Source organism: Hypanus sabinus, chromosome 3, assembly GCF_030144855.1.
Source record: "Hypanus sabinus isolate sHypSab1 chromosome 3, sHypSab1.hap1, whole genome shotgun sequence".
Taxonomy (NCBI): Eukaryota; Metazoa; Chordata; class Chondrichthyes; order Myliobatiformes; family Dasyatidae; genus Hypanus; species Hypanus sabinus.
This window is the reverse complement of record NC_082708.1, coordinates 3,565,892-3,592,524: the sequence shown is the minus strand read 5'-3', so window position 1 is coordinate 3,592,524 and position 26,633 is coordinate 3,565,892. Positions and strand designations below refer to the sequence as shown.

General features: G+C 47.6%; 1 protein-coding gene across 2 annotated transcripts in view; it reads right to left on the bottom strand.

Annotated features, from left to right (window-relative positions):
* stim1b (stromal interaction molecule 1b) overlaps positions 1–26,633 on the bottom strand; it is a 198,077-nt gene that overhangs the window by 17,403 nt on the left and 154,041 nt on the right. For both annotated transcript variants that reach the window (XM_059963541.1, XM_059963542.1), the window contains exons 6-9: positions 14,134–14,311; positions 4,029–4,206; positions 2,617–2,784; positions 838–938 (exon numbers count right to left, since the gene is read on the bottom strand). In XM_059963541.1, the coding sequence (XP_059819524.1) occupies positions 838–938; positions 2,617–2,784; positions 4,029–4,206; positions 14,134–14,311 (625 nt within the window). The remainder of the gene's footprint in view (positions 1–837; positions 939–2,616; positions 2,785–4,028; positions 4,207–14,133; positions 14,312–26,633) is intronic.

Genomic DNA, 26,633 nt, shown 5'->3' with positions numbered 1-26,633 from the left:
AGGCCCTTCAGCCCACAATGTTGTGTGAACCTATTACATTAGTCATCAGATGGTCAACTAAACTAATCCCTTCTGTCTACACAATGTCCATATCCTTCCATGTTTCTCACATTCATGTAAATATCTCTTAAAAGTCTCTAACGTATCTATCTCTACCTCCACCTCAGGCAGCACATTCCAGGCACCCTGTGTAAAAATCCTTGCCCCTCACAACTCCCTTGAAATTACCCCCTCTCACCTTAAATGTATCACCTCTGGTATTAGACATTTCAACCCTGGGAAACAGATACTGCCTGCCTACTTACTCTATGCCTCTCATAATCTTATAAACCTCTATCAGATCTCCCCTTGGCTTCCACCACTCCAGAGAAAACAACACAAGTTTGTCCAACCCCTCATTATAGCTCATGCCCTTTAATCCAGGCAAACCTCTTCTGCACCCTCTCCAAAGCCTCGACATCCTTGCTATAATAGGGTGACCAGTACTGTGTGCAATATTCCACACGTGGCTGAACTTGAGCTTTATAAAGCTGCAACGTAAACTCCTGACTTTTGTAGATGAACTCTTTTCCACAGAGGCTGCCTGGCCCTCTGAGTTCCTCTAGCACTTTGTGTAGATTCTGGAATGGTTTCTTGCGGACTAGAGACTACAAAACATGACCCAGTACTTAAGAAAGGAAGCAAAGAGAAAACACAGAGAACTGACAACCAGCTAACCTGACCTGATGGGTGGAAGAACACTGGCATCTATAATGAAAGATCAAGCCACTAAGAAGGTAATAGCTTAACTGAGCAACCCCCCTCTGGTTCCCTTGGCAACATGGCTTCAGTGCTTACTTTGCAGCCAGGATTTTGTGATCTACGTCATCGAGCGAAGAGCTGTGTGCCACATGGAAAGTTCCAAACAACGTGTTCCTCTTCTTCTTTATTTTCTCTGCCTGTGGGGAGGGGAAGGAGGTGAGAGATGAAGAGGGAGAGAACTTGCAGAAATCAGCTTCAGAAGGTGAGATTTTTAAAGTGATGTGTTGCTCAGAGCCTTTGTGTGTTTGGTAAAACCAAGCAGAAAAATAATTTACTTCAAGTTTTGACACACAATGCAAAGGCTGGTTGCCTGTACATAGAACATTACAGCTCAGTACAGGCCCTTCAGCCTGTGATGATGTGTCAATTTAACCTACTCCAAGATCAATCTAACCCTTCCCTCCCATAGTCCTCCAGTTTTTCTAATAACGCTTCAACCATACTTTCCTCCAATCTTTAAGACTCCTCCAATCACCTTCAAATTATGCCACAATTTAGCCATTTCCGCCCTGCAGTCTCTAGCTGTCCACTCTATATATGACTCTTACCATCTTACACATCTCTATCGTCACCTCTCCTCCTCCTTTGCTTCAAAGAGAAAAGCCCAAGATATCTCAACCTCTCCTCACAAGGCATGCTCTCTATAAACCTGAGATTCAACAAGCCATCAACTTGTTGAATTCAGTGCTCCCCCAAACACCGTGGTATGTTTACCCTGCAAGTCTGCTGGAGGCCCAAAGTGTGCACCAGGGTAACTCTGTTCCAAGTTTGCATTTTGGAATTGCATGGTGTTATTTCAGCATCAGCGATCCGGGTTCAATTCCTGCCACTGTCTGTAAGAAGTCAGGACGTTCTCCCGTGACTGCATGGGTTTCCTCCCATATTCCAGGAATGTATGGGTGAGCAGGTTAATTAGTCACTAAGGTGTAATTGGGCAGCACGTGCTCGTTGATGCAGAAGGGCCTGTTATTGTACTGTATCTCTAAATCAAAACCAAATGAATAAGGACTGGGTGACCACTTTGCAGAGCATCTCTGTTCAGTCGTCAGAAGTGACTCCGAACTTCCAATCACCTGTCACTTTATCTCTCCGTCCCACTCCAAGTTCTGCCCTTGGACTCTTCTGTGAGGCATTAGAACATAGAACAGTACAGACCCTTCGGCCCATAAAGTTATGCTGACCTTCCAATCTACTCTTAGAGCTAAACCTTCCCTATCTCATAGCCCTCAATTTTTCTATCATCCATGTGCCTATCCAAGAGTCCACCATTCCTGACTTCTGGTTCCATTTACCCTCAACTCTCTGTGTAGAAAACCAAACTCTGACATCACCCCTATACTTTTCTCCAATCACCTTAAAATTATGTCCTCTTGTATTAGCCATTACTGCCCAGGAAAAAAACTCGCTGGCTGTCCACTCGATCTATGCCTCTTATCATCTTGTACACCTCTATCAAGTCTCCTCTCATCCTTCTTAGCTCCAAAGAGAAAAGCCCTATCTCACCTAATCCTGGCAGCATCCTGACAAATCTCCTCTGCACTCTCTCTAAGCTTCTACATCCTTCCTATAAAGAGGGGACTATATCTGAGCACAATACTCCAAGTGTGGCCTAACCAGAGAACAGTTCAGTACAGTACAGGCCCTTTGGCCCACTATGTTATTCTGACATTTTAACCAACTCTAAGATAAATGTAACCTTTCTTCCTACATGGCCCTTCATTTTGCTATCTAAGAGATTTCTGAATGCACCCTAATCTATCTATTCAGAGTTTTACAGAGTTACAAAATCATTGTTGAATTTCTGACAGCACTCACCCCTTCCTTGGCGACATACAGCTGCCTCTCGGCGCTCTGCTTCTTGATATTGTAGTACTGCACTTCTACTTCGTGAGTCAGCTGCAGCCACTTCTGCAGGGTATCTGGCGGGGACCAGCTCCCACGCGATTCCAGCTCCTTCTCCGCTTTCTTCAGCGCCATGCGCACCTGAGAGAGGCACCTGTTTCATTCCCCATGTCAAGCAAGCAGGTGTATGTTACTTCAACGAAGATATCCCATCCACAGGGTTGTCCGGCAGGATACCTCTTTGCATCAGTTCCGTCCCTCATCCAGCAGAGAGCCACTTAGCTCATGCGTAACTGGATTCAGGAGTCCACCCACACACACACACACACACACACACACACACACACACACACACACACACACACACACACACACGCACACACACGCACACACATGCACACGCATACACGCGCACGCACATGCATGCACACGCACACGCACACACACACGCACGCAAAACCTCCCACATCGGCTTAGCATGGGACCAGTTTCAAAAGATTAGCTTTATTTATGACACGTACATTGAAACAAAAGGTGAAATGCATCATTTATATCAAATCAAACCAGCAAATGTGTTCGGGGAGCAACCCGGAAACATCACCACCCTTCTGCCGCTGCCAACAGAGCACGCCTTTAATTTCTAACCCCAACCCGTGTTTCTTTGGAATGCGGGAGAAAACCAGAGTACCCAGAGGAAACCCACGCGGTCAAGGGGAGAACGTACAAATTCCTTACCAACCATAGTGGAAGTTGAATCCAGGTCATTGGCACTGTAAAACATTATGCCAGCTGATACACTACAATGCTGCCAAAGCAGTCCTCCAACTGGTAGCCCGTGTGCTGGTCCAACCCAACCATCTCAGCAGTAACTCCCTCTCTGACCTCGGACCAGGACCCACTGCACACGTGCAGGACTCATGGCGGCACGGGAGCGTAGTGGTTAGTGTAACATTTTACAGCACTAGTAGCCCGGGTTCAATTCCCACCACCGTCTGTATGTTTTCCCTGTGACCGTGTGGGTTTCCTCCCAGTTTCTAAACACATACTGACTAAGGTTAGTAAACTGTGGGCATGCTACGTTGGTGCCGGAAGCCTGGTGACACTTATCCGCTGCCCTGCACAATCCTCGCACTGTGTTGGTCGTTGATGCAAATGACACATCTCTCTGAATGTACATGTGACAAATTCAGCTAATCTTTAAACTTTATCCCCCTGTCTCCGTCATCACAGGCCCCACCCTCCTCGAGGCACAGGACCATCCGTCCTGTGCACATCAGATGCCAAGGCCTTGCTTCCTGAACTCCAGAGTCTGTTCTTCACCACCCCAGTGAACTGAAGCCGGCTGAGTCCACAACCCCGCTGCATGCCAAGGTACCCAATCCCACCTGTTCCAACTCCTCCTCAGCGTACTTCTGGCGGCTAAGCTCATTCTCCGTGCCCTCACGCAGCTCACGCAATCGCTGGGCTTCCTGCTTCGCTGCGTTTATCTCGTCTCGCAGCTTCTGCTCCAGGTTCACCTTCTCCACCTCCACTGACCGGTGCTCCTCCTGTGCCTTCAGGAGCCTGCAGACCCAACCAACGGGCACGTTTAATCTCAGGGACAACGCCTTAGCACATCCCTTGCACCAACCACACAAAACGGCCTCACTGGACTCCAACTGCAGCTGAAGGGGCCACACACAGCACAAAAGGACAGATGGGGCCTGGAGTCCCAAAGCACCTCCAATGTGCAGGGAAGCACATACAAAATACTGGAGGAACTCAGCAGGTCTGGCAGCAGTTCTTACTTCTTGCCCTCCTCTTTCTCTCTTTTTCCATTCACCATTCCCATTTCCTTTTCAGCCTTTCATATCTCCTCACCTGTCCATCAGCTCCCCCTGGTTCCTCCCCTCCTTCCCTTTCTACCAATGTCCACTCTCCTCTCCTATCACATTCCTAGCAGCAAAATTAGGTTTTTCAACCCATCGAGTCTGCTCCGCCATTCCACCACGGATGACTTATTATCCCTCTCAATTTTAATTACCTATCACCTTCCAGGATCTCCCCCCACCCCCACCACCCACCCATCTCCTCCTCGCCTGGCTTCACCTGTAATCTGACAACTTGCACTCTTCTTCCTTGACCTTTTCCCGCCCCCTTCCTTTCCAGTCCTGATGGTCTTAGACTGAAATATTGACTGTTTACTCATTTCCATAGATGCTGGCTGATCTGTTGAGTTCCTCCAGCATTTTATGTGCCTTGATCAAGATTTCCAGCATCTGCAGAATCTTTGCTGTGCAGGGGAGCTCTGCAAACCACTGAGTGACTGCTGCAGCTTCTGCAGGTGCCGGTATTGCCTCCGGGCATGGGGCACATTATACACTCAACCTGTGTTTTGTAAAGGAAAGGCTACTTAGGAGGAGGCACTAAACGCTGCCCATCACAGGAATCTGGCAAACATTAGAGGAGTGTACAAACTCATGAGAGAAAACATAAGGCCAATGGTCGTGATCACAGTCTTGTCTAGAGTACGTGGATGGGAGAAGTATGGAGGGCTAAGGTCCAGGTCCAGGTTGGTTGGACTGGGCAGAGTACTAGTTCAGCATGGACTAGAAGGGTCAAAAGGTTTGCTTCTGTGCAGTAATGCTCTATATAACTAGAGCGGATAGGTTTATTGTGAGGTTTAAAGGGGACCTGAGGGGAAACCTTTTCCACACAGAGGGTGGTAGATATGTGGAATGGGTACAATTACAATGTTTAAAGGACATTTAGGCAGGTATGTGGACAGGAAAGGTTCAGATGGAGGCAGACAGATGGGGAGGCACCATGGTTAGCATGGAGGAGTTGGGTCAAAGGGCCTGTTTCACAGCTCTGTAACACTGAGTAAATACATGGGTGTCCTGTGGCTGTGGTATAAAAGTTCCTCTACGTGTCCTGCCACCACAGAGCAGGGCAAGTGATCAGCTTCTTCAGAGCTGCACCAGACAATGGTGCAAGCCAGGGGCATCCACTGCCAGTAAAGAGTATTCATTACCAGTTCATTACCAAAGAGGAGCAACAGTACAGTGCAAAAGTCTTGGGCACATGTAAAAACAATTCTGTAGGGAGAAGATGCTTTAAAAATAATGGAATGAAAAGTTTCTAAATACCAAAAAAATTCACTATAAACAGTAAAAGTCTAAAGCAACTCAGTATTTGGTGTGATCACCCTCTACTTTCAAAACTGCACCAATTCTCTTAGGCACACTGCTGTGCAGTTTTATAAGAAAATCGGCTGGTAGGTTGTTCCAAGCATCTTGGAGAACTTGCTACAGTTCGTCTACAGACTTTGGCTGTCTCACTTACTTCTGTCTCTCCTGGTAATCCCAGACAGCCTTGATGATGAAATCAGGGCTCTGCAGAGCCCGTATCATCTGTTGCACAACTCTATGTTCTTCTTTCTACTGAAGGTAGTTATTTATGACCCTGGCCATATGTTTGGGTCACTGCCCTGTTGCAGAATGAAGTTGGGAATGATCAGACGCCTCCCTGATGGTACTGTGTGATGGATGAGAATCTGCTTGTAATTCTCAGCATTAAGGATTCCATTTCACCAACTCACCAACTAGAGTACATGGATGGAAGATCATCAACTCCATTTACAGTAATGCAGACCCAAACCTGCAGGGAGCCTCCATTGTGCTTCACGGCTGCCTGCAGACACTTATCCATGTAGCACTTTCCAGCTCTTCCACAGACAAACTGCCTCAAGTTTGAGCCAAAAATTTCAAATTTTGACTCGTTAGTCCAGAGCATTTGCTTCCATGTTCAGCACCCCAGCCCTTGTGTTTTTGTGCTTAAGTGAGTCTCTTGGCTTTGGTTCCACTTCAGAGGAATGGCTTTTTGGCAACAACTCTTCTCTGAAGAAGACCACTGATCTCATGACTTTTCTGGATTGTACAGGGGTGTACTTGAGTTCCAGTGGTATCTGTGAGTTCAGAGATGACAGCAGTGCTGGACTTCTTCCAATTTAGAAGGGACATCAGTTTCATTTACTGCACTCATTTTCTGTAGCCAACCCCTGCATTTCTTGTCTTTGACCTTGCCTGTTTACATGTGCTTCTTCAGGAGAGCTTAGACAGCACATTTCAAAACCTACCTGCTGCAAAATTTCTGCTTGGGAGAGATGCAGGATGACCACCTTGTGCCTTGTTGCTCACTCATGCCATGGTGTAAAAATTGATTTGAAGGTTAAACTGTCACATCTGCCACACCCTCACCTTTTAGTTTGAATTATAGAACAATACAGCACAGTACAGGCCATTTGGCCCACAATGTTGTGCCACCCCTTAAACCCTGCCTCCCATATAACCCTCCACCTTAAATTCCTCCATATAACTGTCTAACAGTCTCTTAAATTTCACTAGTGTATCTGCCTCCACCACTGACTCAGGCAGTGCATTCCACGCATCAACCATTCTTGAGTAAAAAAACCTTCCTTTGATATCCCCCTTGAACTTTCCTCCCCTTACCTTAAAGCCATGTCCTCTTGTATTGAGCAGTGGTGCCCTGGGGAAGAGGCACTGGCTGTCCACTCTAACTATTCCTCTTAATATATTGTACACCTCTATCATGTTTCCTCCCATCCTCCTCCTCTCCAGAGAGTAAAGCTCTGATCATAATGCATACTCTTTAAACCAGGCAGCATCCTGGTAAATCTCCTCTATACCCTTTCCAATGCTTCTACATCCTTCCTATAGAGAGGCAACCAGAACTGGACACAGTACTCCAAGTGTGGCCTAACCAGAGTTTTATAGAGCTGCATCATTACCCTGTGACTCTTAAACTCTATCCTTTGACTTATGAAAGATAACACTCCTTAAGCTTTCTTAACTACCCTATCCACCTATGAGGCAACTTTCAGGAATTTGTGGACATGTACTCCCAGATCCCTCTGTTCCTCTACACTGCCAAGTATTCTGCCATTTACTTTGTACTCTGCCTTGGAGTTTGTCCTTCCAAAGTGTACCACCTCACACTTCTCCAGGTTGAACTCCATCTGCCACTTCTCAGCCCACTTCTGGATCCTATCAATGTCTCTCCGCAATCTTCGACAATCCTCTACACTATCTACAACACCACCAACCTTTGTGTCTTCTGCAAACTTGCCAACCCACTCTTCTACCCCCACATCCAGGTCATTAGTAAAAATCATGAAAAGTAGAGGTCCCAGAACAGATCCTTGTGGGACACCACTAGTCACAACCCTCCAATCTGAATGTACTTCCTCCATCACGACCCTCTGCCTTCTGCAGGCAAGCCAGTTCTGAATCCAACTGACCAAACTTCCCTGGATCCCATGCCTTCTGACTTTCTGAATAAGCCTACCGTGTGGAACCTTGTCAAATGCTTTACTAAAATCCACGTAGATCACATCCACTGCACTACTCTCATCTATATGCCTGGTCACCTGATCTGCCCTTCACAAAGCCATGCTGACTGTCCCTGATCAGACCTTGATTCTCTAAATGCCCATAGATTCTATCTCTAAGAATCTTTTCCAACAGCTTTCCCACCAGGCGTAAGGTTCACTGGTCTATAATTACTCGGACTATTTCTACTACTGTTTTTGAACAAGGGGATAAAATTCACCTCCCTCCAATCCTCCAGTACCATTCCCGTGGACAACGAGGACATAAAGATCCTAGCCAGAGATTCAGCAATCTCCTCCCTTGCCTCGTGTAGCAGCCTGGGGAATATTCTGTCAGGCCCTGGGGACTTATCCATCCTAATGTATTTTAACAACTCCAACACCTCCTCTGCCTTAATATCAACATGCTCCAAAACATCAACCTCACTCATATTGTCCTCACCATCATCAAGTTCCCTCTCATTGGTGAATACTGAAGAGAAGTATTCATTGAGGACCTCGCTCACTTCCACAGCCTCCAGGCACGTTTTCCCACCTTTATCTCTAATCTGTCCTACCTTCACTCCTGTCAACCTTTTGTTCTTCACATAATTGAAGAATGCCTTGGGGTTTTCCTTTACCCTACTCACCAAGGCCTTCTCATGCCCCCTTCTTGCTCTTCTCAGCCCCTTTTTAAGCTCCTTTCTTGCTACCCTATATTCCTCAATAGACCCATCTGATCCTTGCTTCCTAAACCTCATGGATGCTGCCTTCTTCCACCTGACTGGATTCTCCATCTCACTTGTCACCCATGGTTCCTTCACCCTACCATTCTTTATCTTCCTCACTGGGACAAATTTATCCCTAACATTCTGCAAGAGATCCCTAAACATTGACCACATGTCCATAGTATATTTCCCTGCAAGAGCATCATCCCAATTCACTCCTGCAAGTTCCAGCCTTATAACCTCATAATTTGCCTTCCCCAATTAAAAATTTTCCTGTCCTCTCTGATTCTATCAGAGAGGTTGGTTGGTTGTCACTCAGTTTGACTCCTTCTGCACCCATTTCTGCTTCAATCAATCGTTCAGTCCATTCAACTCATGATATATTTGATCATTAGCATCTGTTTGTTATTTTTGTTTAATCATGCACTGGGCTATATACGGGGCAAGAACATCTCCACAGTTTTAATCCGCGCAGGTGCACCACAGGGATGTGTGCTTAGCCCCCTTGCTCTATTTGCTTTAAACCTATGATGAAGGGTCTCGGCCCGAAACGTTGGCTACTCTTTTCTCACGGATGCTGCCTGACCTGCTGAGTTCTTCCAGCCTTGTGTACGTATTCTTTAAACCTATGACTGTTTGATTAAGTACAGCTCCCACACATACAGCTTTCTGATGGTACTGCTGTTGTGGGTGGTGATGAATCAGCATACAGGAGGGAGACTGGAAATTTGGCTGAGTGGTGTAATAGCAACAACCTCTCACTCAATGTCAATAAGACCAAGGAGCTGGTTGTGGACTTCAGAAGAGGGAAAGCAGAGGTCCATGAGCCAGTAATCATAGGAGGATCAGAGGTGGAGAGGGCCAGTAACTTTGAATTCTTGGGTGTCACTGTCTCAGAGGACCTGTGCTGGATCCATCATATAAATATAATTGCAAAGAAAGTATGAACGCACATCTACTTCCTCGGGAGTCTGCAGAGATTCAGCATGTCATCAAAAACCTCGGCAACCTTCTTCAGATGTGTGGTGGTAGTTGCGCTGACTGTCTGCATTATGGCCTGGTATGGGAACACCAAGGCCCTTACGTGGAAAATCCGACAGAAGGTAGTGAATTCGGCCCAGTACATTATGGGGAAAACCCTCCCAAGCATTGAGTACATCTACATGAAACATTTTCGTAGGAAAGCAGCCGCCATCATCAAAGATCCTCACCACCTAGACCATGCTCTCTACTTGCTGCTGCCAAGTAGAAGGTACAGGTGCCTCAGGACTCGCACCCACCAGCTTCAAGAACAGTTACTACCCCTCAGCCATCAGCTCCTTATCAAAAAACTTCTGGTGTTCACACAACTGATGGTCTCACCTTAAGGACTCTTTACCTTGTTATTTCAAACTCATTATTTATTGTCATTTACTTATATTTGCATTTGCACAGTTTGTTATCCATTGATCCTGTTTACAGTTACTGTTCCATAGATTTGCTAAGTATACCCACAGAAAAAGAATTTCAGAGTTTTAGGGGATTCCATAGTTAGGGATCACACAGGCAATTCTGCAGACACAGGAAAGAAACTCAGATGGTAGCTTGCCTCCCAGGTGCCAGGGTCCGGGATGTTTCTGATCACGTCCACGATATTTTGAAGTGGGAAGGAGAACAGCCAGAGGTCGTGGTACATATTGGTACCAACAATATAGGTGGGAAAAGGGAGGAGGTCCTGAAAACAGACTACAGGGAGTTAGGAAAGAAGTTGAGAAGCAGAACCTCAAAGGTAGTAATCTTGGGATTACTGTCTGTGCCACGTGACAGTGAGTATAGCAATAGAATAAGGTGGAGGATAAATGCGTGGCTGAGGGATTGGAGCAGGGGGCAGGGATTCAGATTTCTGGATCATTGGGACCTCTTTGGGGGCAGGTGTGACCTGTACAAAAAGGACGGGTTGCACTTGAATCCAAGGGGGACCAATATCCTGGTGGGAAGGTTTGCTAAGGCTGTTGGGGAGAGTTTAAACTAGACTTGCTGGAGGGGTGGGAACCGAACTGAAGTGACAGAGGAAAGGGAGGTTGGCTCACAAATAGAGAAAGCTTGGATTCAGTGCGAGAGGGAGGATAGGCAGGTGACAGAGAAGGGACGCGCTCAGTCCGATAGTTTGAGACGTGTCTATTTTAATGCGAGGAGTATCATGAATAAAGCGGATGAGTTTAGAGCATGGATCAGCACTTGAAGCTATGATGTTGTGGCCATTACAGAGGCTTGGATGGCTCAGGGACAGGAATGGCTACTTCAAGTGCTGTGCTTTAGATGTTTCAAAAAGGACAGGGAGGGAAGCCAAAGAGGTCGGGGTGGGGGGCAGTGTTGATCACAGATAGTGTCACGGCTGCAGAAAAGGAGGAAATCATGGAGGGGTTGTCTATGGAGTCTCTGTGGGTGGAAGTTAGGAATAGGAAGGGGTCAATAACTTTACTGGGTGTTTTTTTATAGACCACCCAATAGTAACAGGGACATCGACGAACAGATAGAGAGACAGATTCTGGAAAGGAGTATTAATAACAAGGTTGTTGTGGTGAGAGATTTTAATTTCCCAAATACTGATTGGCATTTCCCTAGAGTGAGTGGTTTAGATGGGGTAGAGTTTGTTAAGTGTGTTCAGGAAGGTTTCTTGACACAATATGTAGATAAGCCTACAAGAGGAGAGGCTGTACTTGATCTGGTATTGGGAAATGAACCTGGTCAGGTGTCAGGTCTCTCTGTGGGAGAGCATTTTGGAGATAGTGATCACAATTCTATCTCCTTTACCACAGCACTGGAGAGGGATAGGAACGGACAAGTTAAGGAAACGAAACCCAATTTCCCTCGGGATCAATAAAGTATGTCTGTCTGTAATTGGAGTAAGGGGAACTATGAGGTTATCAGGTAGGAACCTGGAAGCATACATTGGAAATAGATATTCTCAGGGAAACGTACGGAAGAAATGTGGCAAATGTTCAGGGGATATTTGCATGGGGTTCTGAGTAGGTACGATCCAATGAAACATTGAAAGGATGGTAAGGTACAAGATCCATTGTGTACAAAGGCTGTTGTAAATCCAGTCAAGAAGAAAAGAAGAGCTTATGAAAGGTTCAAAAAAATAGGTAATGATATGAATCTAGAAGATTATAAGGCTAGCAGGAAGGAGTTTAAGAATGAAACTAGGAGAGCCAGAAGGGGCCATGAGAAGGCCTTCGTGGTCAGGATTAAGGAACACCCCAAGGCATTCTACAATGTGTGAAGAGCAAGAGGATAAGAGATGAGAGAATAGGACCAATCAAGTGTGACATTGGAAAAGTGTTTATGGAACCGGAGGAAATAGCAGGGGGTATTTAATGAATACTTTGCTTCATTATTCACTACGGAAAAGGATCTTGGCAATTGTAGGGATGACTTACAGCAGACTGAAAAGCTTGAGCATGTAGATATTAAGAAAGAGGATGTGCTGGAGCTTTTGCAAAGCACCAAGTTGGTTAAGTCACTGGGACCAGACGGGATGTACCCCAGGCTACTGTGGGAGGTGAGGGAGGAGATTGCTGAGCCTCTGGCAATGATCTTTACATCATCAATGAGGACGGGAGAGGATCCGGAGGATTGGAGGGTTGCAGATGTTGTCCCTTATTCAAGAAAGGGAGTAGAGATAGCCCAGGAAATTATAGACCAGTGAGTCTACTTCAGCGGTTGGTAAGTTGATGGAGAAGATCCTGAGAGGCAGGATTTATGAACACTTGGAGAGGCATAATATGATTAGGAACAGTCGGCATTGCTTTGACAAAGGCAAGTTGTGCCTTACAAGTCTGATTGAATTTTTTGAGGATGAGACTAAACACATTGATGAAGGTAGAGCCGTAGACGTAGTGTATATGGATTTTAGCAAGGCATTTGATAAGGTACTCCATGCAAGACTTATTGAGAAAGTGAGAAGGCATGGGGTCCAAGGGGACACTGCTTTGTTGATCCAGAACTGGCACGCCCACTGAAGGCAAAGAATGGTTATAGATGGGTCATATTCTGCATGGAGGCCGATGACTAGTGGCGTGCCTCAGGGATCTGTTCTGGGACCCCTACTCTTTGTGATTTTTATAAATGACCTGGATGAGGAAGTGGAGGGATGGGTTCTTAAATTTGCTGATCGCATAAAGGTTGGGTGTGTTGTTGATAGTGTGGAGGGCTGTCAGAGGTTACAACGGGACATTGATAGGATGCAAAACTGGGCTGAGAAATGGCAGATGGAGTTCAACCCAGATAAGTGTGAAATGGTTCATTTTGGTAGGTCAAACATTATGGCAGAATATAGTATTAATGGCAAGACTCTTGACAATGTGGAGAATGAGAGGGATCTTGGGGTCTGAGTCCATAGGATACTCAAAGCTGCTATGCAGGTTGACTCTGTGGTTAAGGAGGCATACGGTGCATTGACCTTCATCAATCGTGGGATTGAGTTTAAGAGCCGAGAGATAATGTTGCAGCTATATAAGACCCTGGTCAGACCCCACTTGGAGTACTGTGCTCAGTTCTGGTTGCCTCACTACAGGAAGGATGTGGAGACCATAGAAAGGGCGCAGAGGAGATTTACAAGGATGTTGCCTGGATTGGAGAGCATGCCTTATGAGAATAGGTTGAATGAACTTGGCCTTTTCTCCTTGGAGTGACGGAGGATGTGTGGTGACCTGATAGAGATGTATAAGATGATGAGAGGCATTGATTGTGTGGATAGTCAGAGGCTTTTTCCCAGGGCTGGAATGGCTAGCACGAGAGGACACAGTTTTAATTAAGTAGCTTGGAAGTACATAGGTACAGAAGAGATGTCAAGGATAAGTTTTTTATGCAAAGATTGGTGAGTGTGTGCAATGGGCTGCTGGCAGCGGTGGTGGAGGCAGAAGTGATAGGGTCTTTTAAGGGACTCCTGGATGGCTACGAGGAGCTTAGAAAAATAGAGGGCAGTGGGTAAAGCCTAGGTAGTTCTAAGGTAGGGACATGTTCGGCACAGCTTTGTGGGCCGAAGGGCCTGTATTGTGCTGTTTCTATGTTTCTATTATGTGGTCACATGTATGTACCCTGATAATAAATTTTGCTTTGAACTTAAATAGCTACAAAGTAATCAAGCTGTTATTTGAAAAGTAGTCTAGTCTTAATATATTACTTTCTTTAACAAATTACATAAATTTCTCTGTAACATTTGATTTTTTGGAAAATGAATGTTTGGAAATCTAAAATTTGCTCTACTCTACTGACACACTAATGCAGAAGACAAAAATTAAACATCTAAGACAAAATTTACATAAAACATCTAGGGTGCCTAAGACTTTTTCACAGTACTATATTGGGGCATTCATTACCAGCGAAGGGTATTCAGTGCCAGGCTCTCACCTCTCCTGCAAGTCATGCAGACTCTGCTCTGCTTTCTGCAGCCCTTCCAGGTCCTTCATCATCTTCTTCATGTGCTCTTTGGAGTAACGGTTCTGGATGTAGGCAAACCAACAGCCACCCACACCGATCACTATGGAAACCACCAGCATGAAATCTTTCAGGTGGTTGTGACGTGTCACTGCAAACCAGAGATAAGCAGGTGAGAGTGAAAAAGGTAGGAACACTCCAGCCTCCAGTGTCAACATCAAGGATAGTCAGGTCTATGGTACAGTTTACTGAGATATATAGGAGTCTCAGGTCCCACACCACCAGGTTCAGAAACAGCTATTACCCCTCAACCGTCAGGTCCCACACCACCAGGGTCAGGAACAATTATTACCCCTCAACCATCAGGTCCCACACCACCAGGTTCAGGAACAGCTATTACCCCTCAACCGTCAGGTCCCACACAACCAGGTTCAGGAACAGTTATTACCCCTCACCCATCGGGTCCCACACCACCAGGTTCAGGAACAGTTATTACCCCTCAACCATCAGGTCCCACACCACCAGGTTCAGGAACAGTTATTACCCCTCACCCATCGGGTCCCACACCACCAGGTTCAGGAGCAGTTATTACCCTCAACCATCAGGTCCCACACCACCAGGTTCAGGAACAGTTATTACCCCTCACCCATCAGGTCCCACACAACCAGGTTCAGGAACAGTTATTACCCCTCACCCATCAGGTCCCACACCACCAGGTTCAGGAACAGCTATTACCCCTCAACCGTCAGGTCCCACACAACCAGGTTCAGGAACAGCTATTACCCCTCAACCGTCAGGTCCCACACCACCAGGTTCAGGAACAGCTATTACCCCTCAACCGTCAGGTCCCACACCACCAGGTTCAGGAACAGCTATTACCCCTCAACCATCGGGTCCCACACCACCAGGTTCAGGAACAGTTATTACCCCTCACCCATCAGATCCCACACCACCAGGTTCAGGAACAGTTATTACCCCTCACCCATCAGGTCCCACACCACCAGGTTCAGGAACAGTTATTACCCCTCACCCATCAGGTCCCACACCACCAGGTTCAGGAACAGTTATTACCCCTCACCCATCAGGTCCCACACCACCAGGTTCAGGAACAGTTATTACCCCTCACCCATCAGATCCCACACCACCAGGTTCAGGAACAGTTATTACCCCTCACCCATCAGGTCCCACACCACCAGGTTCAGGAACAGCTATTACCCCTCACCCATCGGGTCCCACACCACCAGGTTCAGGAACAGCTATTACCCCTCACCCATCAGATCCCACACCACCAGGTTCAGGAACAGTTATTACCCCTCACCCATCAGATCCCACACCACCAGGTTCAGGAACAGCTATTACCCCTCAACCGTCAGGTCCCACACCACCAGGTTCAGGAACAGTTATTACCCTCAACCATCAGGTCCTACACCACCAGGTTCAGGAACAGTTATTACCCCTCAACCATCAGGTCCCACACCACCAGGTTCAGGAACAGCTATTACCCCTCACCCATCGGGTCCCACACCACCAGGTTCAGGAACAGCTATTACCCCTCACCCATCAGATCCCACACCACCAGGTTCAGGAACAGCTATTACCCCTCACCCATCAGATCCCACACCACCAGGTTCAGGAACAGTTATTACCCCTCACCCATCAGATCCCACACCACCAGGTTCAGGAACAGCTATTACCCCTCAACCGTCAGGTCCCACACCACCAGGTTCAGGAACAGCTATTACCCCTCACCCATCGGGTCCCACACCACCAGGTTCAGGAACAGCTATTAACCATCAGGTCCCACACCACCAGGTTCAGGAACAGCTATTACCCCTCAACCGTCAGGTCCCACACCACCAGGTTCAGGAACAGCTATTACCCCTCAACCGCCAGGTCCCACACCACCAGGTTCAGGAACAGTTATTACCCCTCACCCATCAGATCCCACACCACCAGGTTCAGGAACAGCTATTACCCCTCACCCATCAGATCCCACACCACCAGGTTCAGGAACAGCTATTACCCCTCACCCATCAGATCCCACACCACCAGGTTCAGGAACAGTTATTACCCCTCACCCATCAGATCCCACACCACCAGGTTCAGGAACAGCTATTACCCCTCAACCGTCAGGTCCCACACCACCAGGTTCAGGAACAGCTATTACCCCTCACCCATCGGGTCCCACACCACCAGGTTCAGGAACAGCTATTACCCCTCAACCATCAGGTCCCACACCACCAGGTTCAGGAACAGCTATTACCCCTCAACCGTCAGGTCCCACACCACCAGGTTCAGGAACAGCTATTACCCCTCAACCGTCAGGTCCCACACCACCAGGTTCAGGAGCAGCTATTACCCCTCAACCGTCAGGTCCCACACCACCAGGTTCAGGAACAGTTATCACCCCTCAACCGTCAGGTCCCACACCACCAGGTTCAGGAACAGCTATTACCCCTCACCCATCGGGTCCCACACCACCAGGTTCAGGAACAGCTATTACCCCTCACCCATCAGATCCCACACCACCAGGTTCAGGAACAGTTATTACCCCTCACCCATCAGATCCCACACCACCAGGTTCAGGAACAGCTATTACCCCTCAACCGTCAGGTCCCACACCACCAGGTTCAGGAACAGTTATTACCCTCAACCATCAGGTCCTACACCACCAGGTTCAGGAACAGTTATTACCCCTCAACCATCAGGTCCCACACCACCAGGTTCAGGAACAGCTATTACCCCTCACCCATCGGGTCCCACACCACCAGGTTCAGGAACAGCTATTACCCCTCACCCATCAGATCCCACACCACCAGGTTCAGGAACAGCTATTACCCCTCACCCATCAGATCCCACACCACCAGGTTCAGGAACAGTTATTACCCCTCACCCATCAGATCCCACACCACCAGGTTCAGGAACAGCTATTACCCCTCAACCGTCAGGTCCCACACCACCAGGTTCAGGAACAGCTATTACCCCTCACCCATCGGGTCCCACACCACCAGGTTCAGGAACAGCTATTACCCCTCAACCATCAGGTCCCACACCACCAGGTTCAGGAACAGCTATTACCCCTCAACCGTCAGGTCCCACACCACCAGGTTCAGGAACAGCTATTACCCCTCAACCGCCAGGTCCCACACCACCAGGTTCAGGAACAGTTATTACCCCTCACCCATCAGATCCCACACCACCAGGTTCAGGAACAGCTATTACCCCTCACCCATCAGATCCCACACCACCAGGTTCAGGAACAGCTATTACCCCTCACCCATCAGATCCCACACCACCAGGTTCAGGAACAGTTATTACCCCTCACCCATCAGATCCCACACCACCAGGTTCAGGAACAGCTATTACCCCTCAACCGTCAGGTCCCACACCACCAGGTTCAGGAACAGCTATTACCCCTCACCCATCGGGTCCCACACCACCAGGTTCAGGAACAGCTATTACCCCTCAACCATCAGGTCCCACACCACCAGGTTCAGGAACAGCTATTACCCCTCAACCGTCAGGTCCCACACCACCAGGTTCAGGAACAGCTATTACCCCTCAACCGTCAGGTCCCACACCACCAGGTTCAGGAGCAGCTATTACCCCTCAACCGTCAGGTCCCACACCACCAGGTTCAGGAACAGTTATCACCCCTCAACCGTCAGGTCCCACACCACCAGGTTCAGGAACAGCTATTACCCCTCAACCATCAGATCCCACACCACCAGGTTCAGGAACAGCTATTACCCCTCAACCGTCAGGTCCCACACCACCAGGTTCAGGAACAGCTATTACCCCTCAACCATCAGGTCCCACACCACCAGGTTCAGGAACAGTTATTACCCCTCACCCATCAGGTCCCACACCACCAGGTTCAGGAACAGTTATTACCCTCAACCATCAGGTCCTACACCACCAGGTTTAGGAACAGTTATTACCCCTCAACCATCAGATCCCACACCACCAGGTTCAGGAACAGCTATTACCCCTCAACCGTCAGGTCCCACACAACCAGGTTCAGGAACAGTTATTACCCCTCAACCATCGGGTCCCACACCACCAGATTCAGGAACAGCTATTACCCCTCAACCGTCAGGTCCCACACAACCAGGTCCAGGAACAGTTATTACCCCTCAACCATCGGGTCCCACACCACCAGGTTCAGGAACAGTTATTACCCTCAACCATCAGGTCCTACACCACCAGGTTCAGGAACAGTTATTACCCTCAACCATCAGGTCCCACACCACCAGGTTCAGGAACAGCTATTACCCCTCAACCGTCAGGTCCCACACAACCAGGTTCAGGAACAGTTATTACCCCTCAACCATCGGGTCCCACACCACCAGGTTCAGGAACAGTTATTACCCTCAACCATCAGGTCCTACACCACCAGGTTTAGGAACAGTTATTACCCCTCAACCATCAGATCCCACACCACCAGGTTCAGGAACAGCTATTACCCCTCAACCGTCAGGTCCCACACAACCAGGTTCAGGAACAGTTATTACCCCTCAACCATCGGGTCCCACACCACCAGGTTCAGGAACAGTTATTACCCTCAACCATCGGGTCCCACACCACCAGGTTTAGGAACAGTTATTACCCCTCAACCATCAGATCCCACACCACCAGGTTCAGGAACAGCTATTACCCCTCAACCGTCAGATCCCACACCACCAGGTTCAGGAACAGCTATTACCCCTCAACCATCAGGTCCCACACCACCATGTTCAGGAACAGCTATTACCCCTCACCCATCAGGTCCCACACCACCAGGTTCAGGAACAGCTATTACCCCTCACCCATCAGGTCCCACACCACCAGGTTCAGGAACAGCTATTACCCCTCACCCATCAGATCCCACACCACCAGGTTCAGAAACAGTTATCACCCCTCAACCGTCAGGTCCCACACCACCAGGTTCAGGAACAGTTATCACCCCTCAACCATCAGATCCCACACCACCAGGTTCAGGAACAGCTATTACCCCTCAACCGTCAGATCCCACACCACCAGGTTCAGGAACAGCTATTACCCCTCACCCATCAGGTCCCACACCACCAGGTTCAGGAACAGCTATTACCCCTCACCCATCAGGTCCCACACCACCAGGTTCAGGAACAGCTATTACCCCTCAACCATCAGGTCCCACACCACCAGGTTCAGGAACAGCTATTACCCCTCACCCATCAGGTCCCACACCACCAGGTTCAGGAACAGCTATTACCCCTCACCCATCAGGTCCCACACCACCAGGTTCAGAAACAGTTATCACCCCTCAACCGTCAGGTCCCACACCACCAGGTTCAGGAACAGTTATCACCCCTCAACCATCAGGTCCCACACCACCAGGTTCAGGAACAGTTATTACCCCTCAGCCATCAGGTCCCACACCACCAGGTTCAGGAACAGTTATTACCCCTCAACCATCAAGCTCTTGAACCAGAGGGAATAACTTCATTCAACTTTACCCCCCCCCCCCCATTATTAAATTGTTCCCACAACCTGTGGACTCACTTTCCAGGACTCTTCACCACATGTTCTCAATATTTATTGCTTGCTTGCTTGTTTGTTTGTTTATTTATATTATTATTATTATTATCATCATCTTTCTTTTGGTATTTGCAGTTTGTTGTCTTTTACCATGGATTGTGTGTGGTTCTTCATTGATTCTATTGTGTTTCTTGTATCAACTGTTGATGCTCACAAGAAAATCAATATCAGGGTTGTGTACAGTGTCTTGTAAAAGTATTCAGCTCACAACCTTTTTTTCATATTATTGAGTATTACAACTAGGGATTTTGATCAATTTAAATGAGAATTTTTATTTGTGAATATCAGGCACCTTTTGTCACAATAGAGCCCTGTATTTAGCAGCATTCATCTCCTCACCAATCCTGACCAGGTTTCCAGTCCCTGCTGCTGAAAAGCATGCCCACAGCATGATGCGACCTCTACCATACTTTACAGAAGGGATGGTGTTACCTCCTGAAGCTCAGTATTAGTGGTTACACTTACCACTAGAAAAGGCATATCCTTGCCCGTAAAGACTTTGCAAGCCTCACTTAGAAGATATTGCATTGATGTGGAAGAAGGTCTTGTGGTCTGGTGAAACTAAAGTGGGCCTTTTTTTGGCCTTAAATTCGAAAGGACAAGAGGACACAGAGCCAGCTGAGATACAAGAACTAAGAGGCGCTACTCCCCTCTTATATTTCTGAATAAAAAAGGATTGGGACTGCTGGGTTGGACAAAATAAAACTTACATTACATTGTCCTGTCACACATTCCTAACAATAAGTTTTTCAGTTTGTACATGGACTTCCCACCCACATGCCACTTCTGCGGGCTGGAGGAGACCGTGTACCACATGTACATGGAGTGTGTGAGGCTGCAGCCTCTTTTTGCATATTTGCGTGGGCTGCTTCTCGCCTTCTGGCTGCATTTTAGTCCCACCCTGTTTATATATGGTCATCCAGTAAGGAAGGGGGCATGGAGGGATGAGGATGTCCTAGTCAACTTGCTCCTGGGGCTGGCGAAATCCGCCATCCGTGGGTCTTGGAAACGGGTGGCGGGAGGATCTCCCCGGGCAGACTGCCTGGCAATGTTTAGGGGGTATGTTCGTGCCCGGGTAACTATTGAAAAGGAACACGCGCAGTCCACAGCGGCCTTGGAGGAGTTTCGAGACCGTTGGGCTCCGCGGGGTGTAAATGCCATCGTAGATAGGGATGGCAACATTCTGGTGTAATGTCTATTGTCTATTTGTAGTGCAGTAATTCTGTTTGCCACTGTTTTGTATATATTGTATAGCACCGAAATTTGTAATAAAGGATTTTGTAATTAAAAAAAGGAAAGGGACAGCTGGGTTAGAGAAAATGAAGCTCTCTTTACACTGTCCCTTCATCCACTCCCAGGATAGGAATAGGTGGGTTAGACACAGTATTCATCCCTTTACACTGTCCCTTCACACACTTCCAGGACAGGAATAGCTAGGTTAGACACAGCATTAATCCCTCTGCACTATTCCGTCACACACTCCCAGGACAGGGACAGCTTGGTTAGACACAGCATTAATCCTTCTACACTATCCAATCACACACTCCCAGGTCAGACAGAATAAAGCTCTCTTTACACTGTCCCTTCACACACTCCCAGGATGTGCTCCGCGGGGTGTAAATGCCATCGTGGATAGGGATGGCAACATTCTGGTGTAATGTCTATTGTCTATTTGTAGTGCAGTAATTGTGTTTGCCACTGTTTTGTATATATTGTATAGCACCGAAATTTGTAATAAAGGATTTTGTAATAAAAAAAAAGGATGTCCAAGTCAACTTGCTCCTGGTGCTGGCAAAATCCGCCATCCGTGGGTCTTGGAAACGGGTGGCGGGAGGATCTCCCCGGGCAGACTGCCTGGCAATGTTTAGGGGGTATGTTCGTGCCCGGATAACTATTGAAAAAGAACACGCGCAGTCCACAGCGGCCTTGGAGGAGTTTCGAGACCGCTGGGCTCCGCGGGGTGTAAATGCCATCGTGGATAGGGATGGCAACATTCTATTGTAATGTCTATTGTCTATTTATAGTGCAGTAATTGTGTTTGCCACTGTTTTGTATATATTGTATAGCACCGATATTTGCAATAAAGGATTTTGTAATAATAAAAAAAAAGGACAGGGACAGCTGGGTTAGACACAGTATTAATCCTCCTACACTATCCCATCACACACTCCCAGGAGAGGGACAGCTGGGTTAGAGAGAATAAAGCTCTCTCTCTACAATGTCCCTTCACACACACCCAGGACAGGGACAGCTGGATTAAACACAGTATTCATCCCTCTACAGTTGTCCCCCCCGTTTTTCGAACGCTCGCTTTCGTCAACTCGCTGTTACGAAAGACCTCCATTAGTTATCTGTTGTCGCTAACAGAAGGTGTTTTCACTGTTACGAGAAAAAGCAGCGCATGGAAAAAGTTGGGCGCGCGCCGAGCAGCCAAGCTCCTCCCCTGGAACTGCATTCTAGCCGGCATTGCTTTAACACGTGCCTGTGAGCATCTGTGCTTTATGGCGATTTATTTTGTGCATCTGTTAGCAAGATGAGTTCTAAGGTATCGGAAAAACATAAAAGTGCGTGTAAGGGTGTTACACTTAGCGTAAAACTAGACATAATTAAGCGTTTCGATCATGGTGAACGAAGTAAGGACATGGTGAGTTTGGCTAAGGGTTTGTGGAAGCTGACGAAGATGATGTAGAAGAGGTTTTGGCATCCTATGACCAAGAACTGAGAGATGAAGAGCTGATGAAGAGGAAAGGATAGCAATTGAAGCTGAACGCAATAGCGAACGGCCCAAAAGTGAAGACGTCCAGGAACTGAACGTGAAGCAATTGCGTGAGATTTTCACTGCGATTGACAATGCTGCAATGATTGCAGAAAAGTATGACTTTAATTTTTAAAGTGTACGTAGTTTTAGGGCATATTTGCAGGATGGTTTGAGTGCTTACAAAGAACTGTATGATAGTAAAATGCGCGAGGCTAAGCAGTCAAGCATACTGTCGTTTTTCAAGCCTTCCACATCAGCCACAGCAGACGATGAACCTCGACCTTTGACATCAAGCCAGGCAGACATAGAAGAAGGTGACCTGCCTGCCCTGATGGAAACAGACGACGATGAGATGACACCCCAGTGTCCCACCACCCCAACCTCCGACAACTCAGCCTAACACACCATCATCAGTGTCCTCACTGTCTTCCCGATTCCGGTAAGTGAAACTACACCGGGCGTACATTATTTCTACTTTATATAGGCTGTGTATTTTTATGTGTTATTTGGTAGCTTCATAGCTTAAAGGTTATTGGAAAGAGTGTTTCTGCTGGGAGTGCTTTGCACCGTGAGTTTCTGCCGGGAACACTTGCTCCGTGTGTTTCTGCCGGAACACTTGCTCCATGAGTTTCTGCCGGGAACACATGCTCCGTGTGTTTCTGCCGGGAACACTTGCACCGTGAGTTTCTGCCGGGAACACTTGCTCCATGAGTTTCAGCCGGGAACACTTGCTCCGTGTGTTTCTGCCGGGAACACTTGCTCCATGAGTTTCTGCCGGGAGCACTTGCTCCATGAGTTTCTGCCGGGAACACTTGCTCCATGAGTTTCTGCCGGGAACACATGCTCCGTGTGTTTCTGCCGGGAACACTTGCTCCATGAGTTTCTGCCGGGAACACATGCTCCGTGAGTTTCTGCCGGGAACACTTGCTCCGTGAGTTTCTGCCGGGAACACTTGCTCCATGAGTTTCTGCCGGGAACACTTGCTCCATGAGTTTCTGCCGGGAACACTTGCTCCATGAGTTTCTGCCGGGAACACTTGCTCCATGAGTTTCTGCCGGGAACACTTGCTCCGTGTGTTTCTGCCGGGAACACTTGCTCCGTGTGTTTCTGCCGGGAACACTTGCACCGTGAGTTTCTGCCGGGAACACTTGCTCCATGAGTTTCTGCCGGGAGCACTTGCTCCATGAGTTTCTGCCGGGAGCACATGCTCCGTGAGTTTCTGCCAGGAACACTTGCACCATGAGTTTCTGCCGGGAACACTGGCTCCGTGAGTTTCTGCCGGGAACACTTGCTCCATGAGTTTCTGCCGGGAACACTTGCTCCATGAGTTTCTGCCGGGAACACTTGCTCCATGAGTTTCAGCCGGGAACACTTGCTCCATGAGTTTCTGCCGGGAACACTTGCTCCATGAGTTTCAGCCGGGAACACTTGCTCCATGAGTTTCTGCCGGGAACACTTGCTCCGTGAGTTTCTGCCGGGTGCACTTGCTACGTGAGTTTCTGTCGGGAACACTTGCTCCATGAGTTTCTGCCGGGAACACTTGCTCCGTGAGTTTCAGCCGGGAACACTTGCTCCGTGAGTTTCTGCCGGGTGCACTTGCTACGTGAGTTTCTGTCGGGAGTGCTGCCGAGAGTGCTTGCATGAGATTTTCGCTGCAGTGGACAGTGATGCAATAATTGCGGAAAAGTATTCCTACATTATATAGGCCGTATATTTATCAGATCATTCCTGCTTTTACTATACATTACTGTTATTTTACTTTTTATATGTTACTTGGCACGATTTGGTAGGTTTTTTTTTGGGTCTGCGAACGCTCACAAATTTTTCCCATATAAATAACTGGTAATTGCTTCTTCACTTTACGACATTCCAGCTTACAAACGGTTTCATAGGAATGCTCTACCTTTGGATAGCGGGGGAAACCTGTAGACTATTCCATCACACACTCCCAGTACAGGGACAGTTGGGTTAGACACAGTATTCATCCCTCTACACTATTCCATCACACACTCCCAGTACAGGGACAGTTGGGTTAGACAGAGTAAGTCTTTCTCTACACTGTCCCTATACATATGAGAGCTCCTTGACAATTGCAACTCCATCTGGTTTGGGAGTAGTTGAGCATCAAAACCGAATTCCCTACAAAGGACCGAGAACAGCTGAAAGAATCACTGGGGTCTCCCTATCATCCATCAAGGACATTTATCAGTAGCGCTGCGTAACTCAAGACACTTAATATCATTAAGGATCCCACCCATCTATCCAGCATCCTCTTTGACTTTCTACCATCAGGCAGGAGACTCTGATGGATAAAAACAAGAACAGTCAGGATAGGAAACAGTTTCTTCCCCCAGGCCATCAGGCTTCTGAACTCCCTGCTGCATTGTATTCAAAGTGTCACTGGTTGGGTACCTTACAACATTTAACATTAATGCACTTTAGTTTGTTATTTATGTGTGATTCGTCTCTAGATTTTATCCTCACCTTCATAAATTCTCGTGTGTTAAGTGTACTATCTGGTTCAAAGAAACGTTCTGTTTCAATATAAACTAAAATGTTACATACGTGGTTTGTATATAGTACATGTATATAGTTAAATAACAAATAAACTTGACATTGATTATGCAACCTTGCAGCAGGTGATGATTTAAACTGCTCTGTACTTGTACCCCTAGCAATACTGAACATCACAGCTTCTATAACAACAGGTTATTAAGAGTAACACACTCAATCTTTGCCCTCAGAAACAACATGACACTCTCCTGACACAGTAAATCCTCTCCCTTAGTAACAGCATGCCTTGTAACACTGGCTAAAACAGTTCTGAGGGCTCAGGGAGTATGTGGTGCTGCAGTAGGAACAGGCTGTAATGACTGTCCCCGAGCACAGTGCCTAGAGAGCTTCAACCATCAGACAGTCAGGAACACAGGAGAAGAGTGAGGAAACCTTTCATTCCTACTACAGGATATCACATCAACCTGACAGCCACCAAGGCACCTGTCAGGTCTCTTCACAGCTGCTACAGGCGAAGCACTCAGTACATAGCCAATTCCCTCAGTGACTCTGTGAGTGGGACTGGAGACCCTCTGATCTGCCCTGCCCTGTTATTCTCACAGGGCCAGAGCTATCGCTGACTTTACCTGATACCTCATCCTGTTCCTAATCCCAGCACTCACATGCAATGCACATTGTATATACAGCACTCCCATATATATATACATACACACACACACAAAATCCCAGCACTCACATGCAATGCACGTTGTATATACAGCACTCCCATATATATATACATACACACACACACAAAATCCCAGCACTCACATGCAATGCACGTTGTATATACAGCACTCCCATATATATACATACACACACACAAAATCCCAGCACTCACATGCAATGCACATTATATATACAGCACTCACTTTGTACCACTCCTCTTTGTAACAATTGTACAAAAATTAGTCAAATACAAAAGACATACAAAGGTTAAGGGTTACAACACAGTTACTGAATGCAAATTAGAATACAGTATTACCATCCATAATGCACTCAATTCTCTGGTGGGCCCACCGTCCCCAGAAATCCCCCTGAACCCACAATGGTTGCCCGCTCCCTCTCTGAGGCTCTGGATGTAACCCCAGAAGAGGCCAGGCAGTCGGATCGGGCAGAGTCCTAGACAACCCACCGCCTGGACCCATGAACGGCCAACAGGGCCAGGCCCAAGAGCAGGACATCCTCTGAGCGATTTCCTCCCCACCCCTTGCCCCTGCTGGGTGTCCATAAATGAGGAGCACGGGGCTGAAGGGCAGCAGAACTTGAGCAGCCTCTCGCAGTCCATGTAAACGTGGTACACTGACTCCTCCATCCACAGGAAGGACAGGTGGACAGGATAGCGGTGAATCTGCTCAGGAATCTAGCTCACAGTATTGCCCTGTGCAACACCAGGGAAAAGAACCCTCCAAAGAGAAACTCATTGCCTGATGGTAAGACAGACCACCAGGCCATGTCTGGTTGGCAAGTGAGGGTAATGAAGTGAAAAATGTGCCCAAGCAGCTCATACAGTAGCTGTCTCAGCACTCGGTGTCTCTGTGAGGTGGCTCCTAAAGGCTCCTATGACCACCTCCAATGGAGCTGGTTTGGCAGTGCCGGAGCC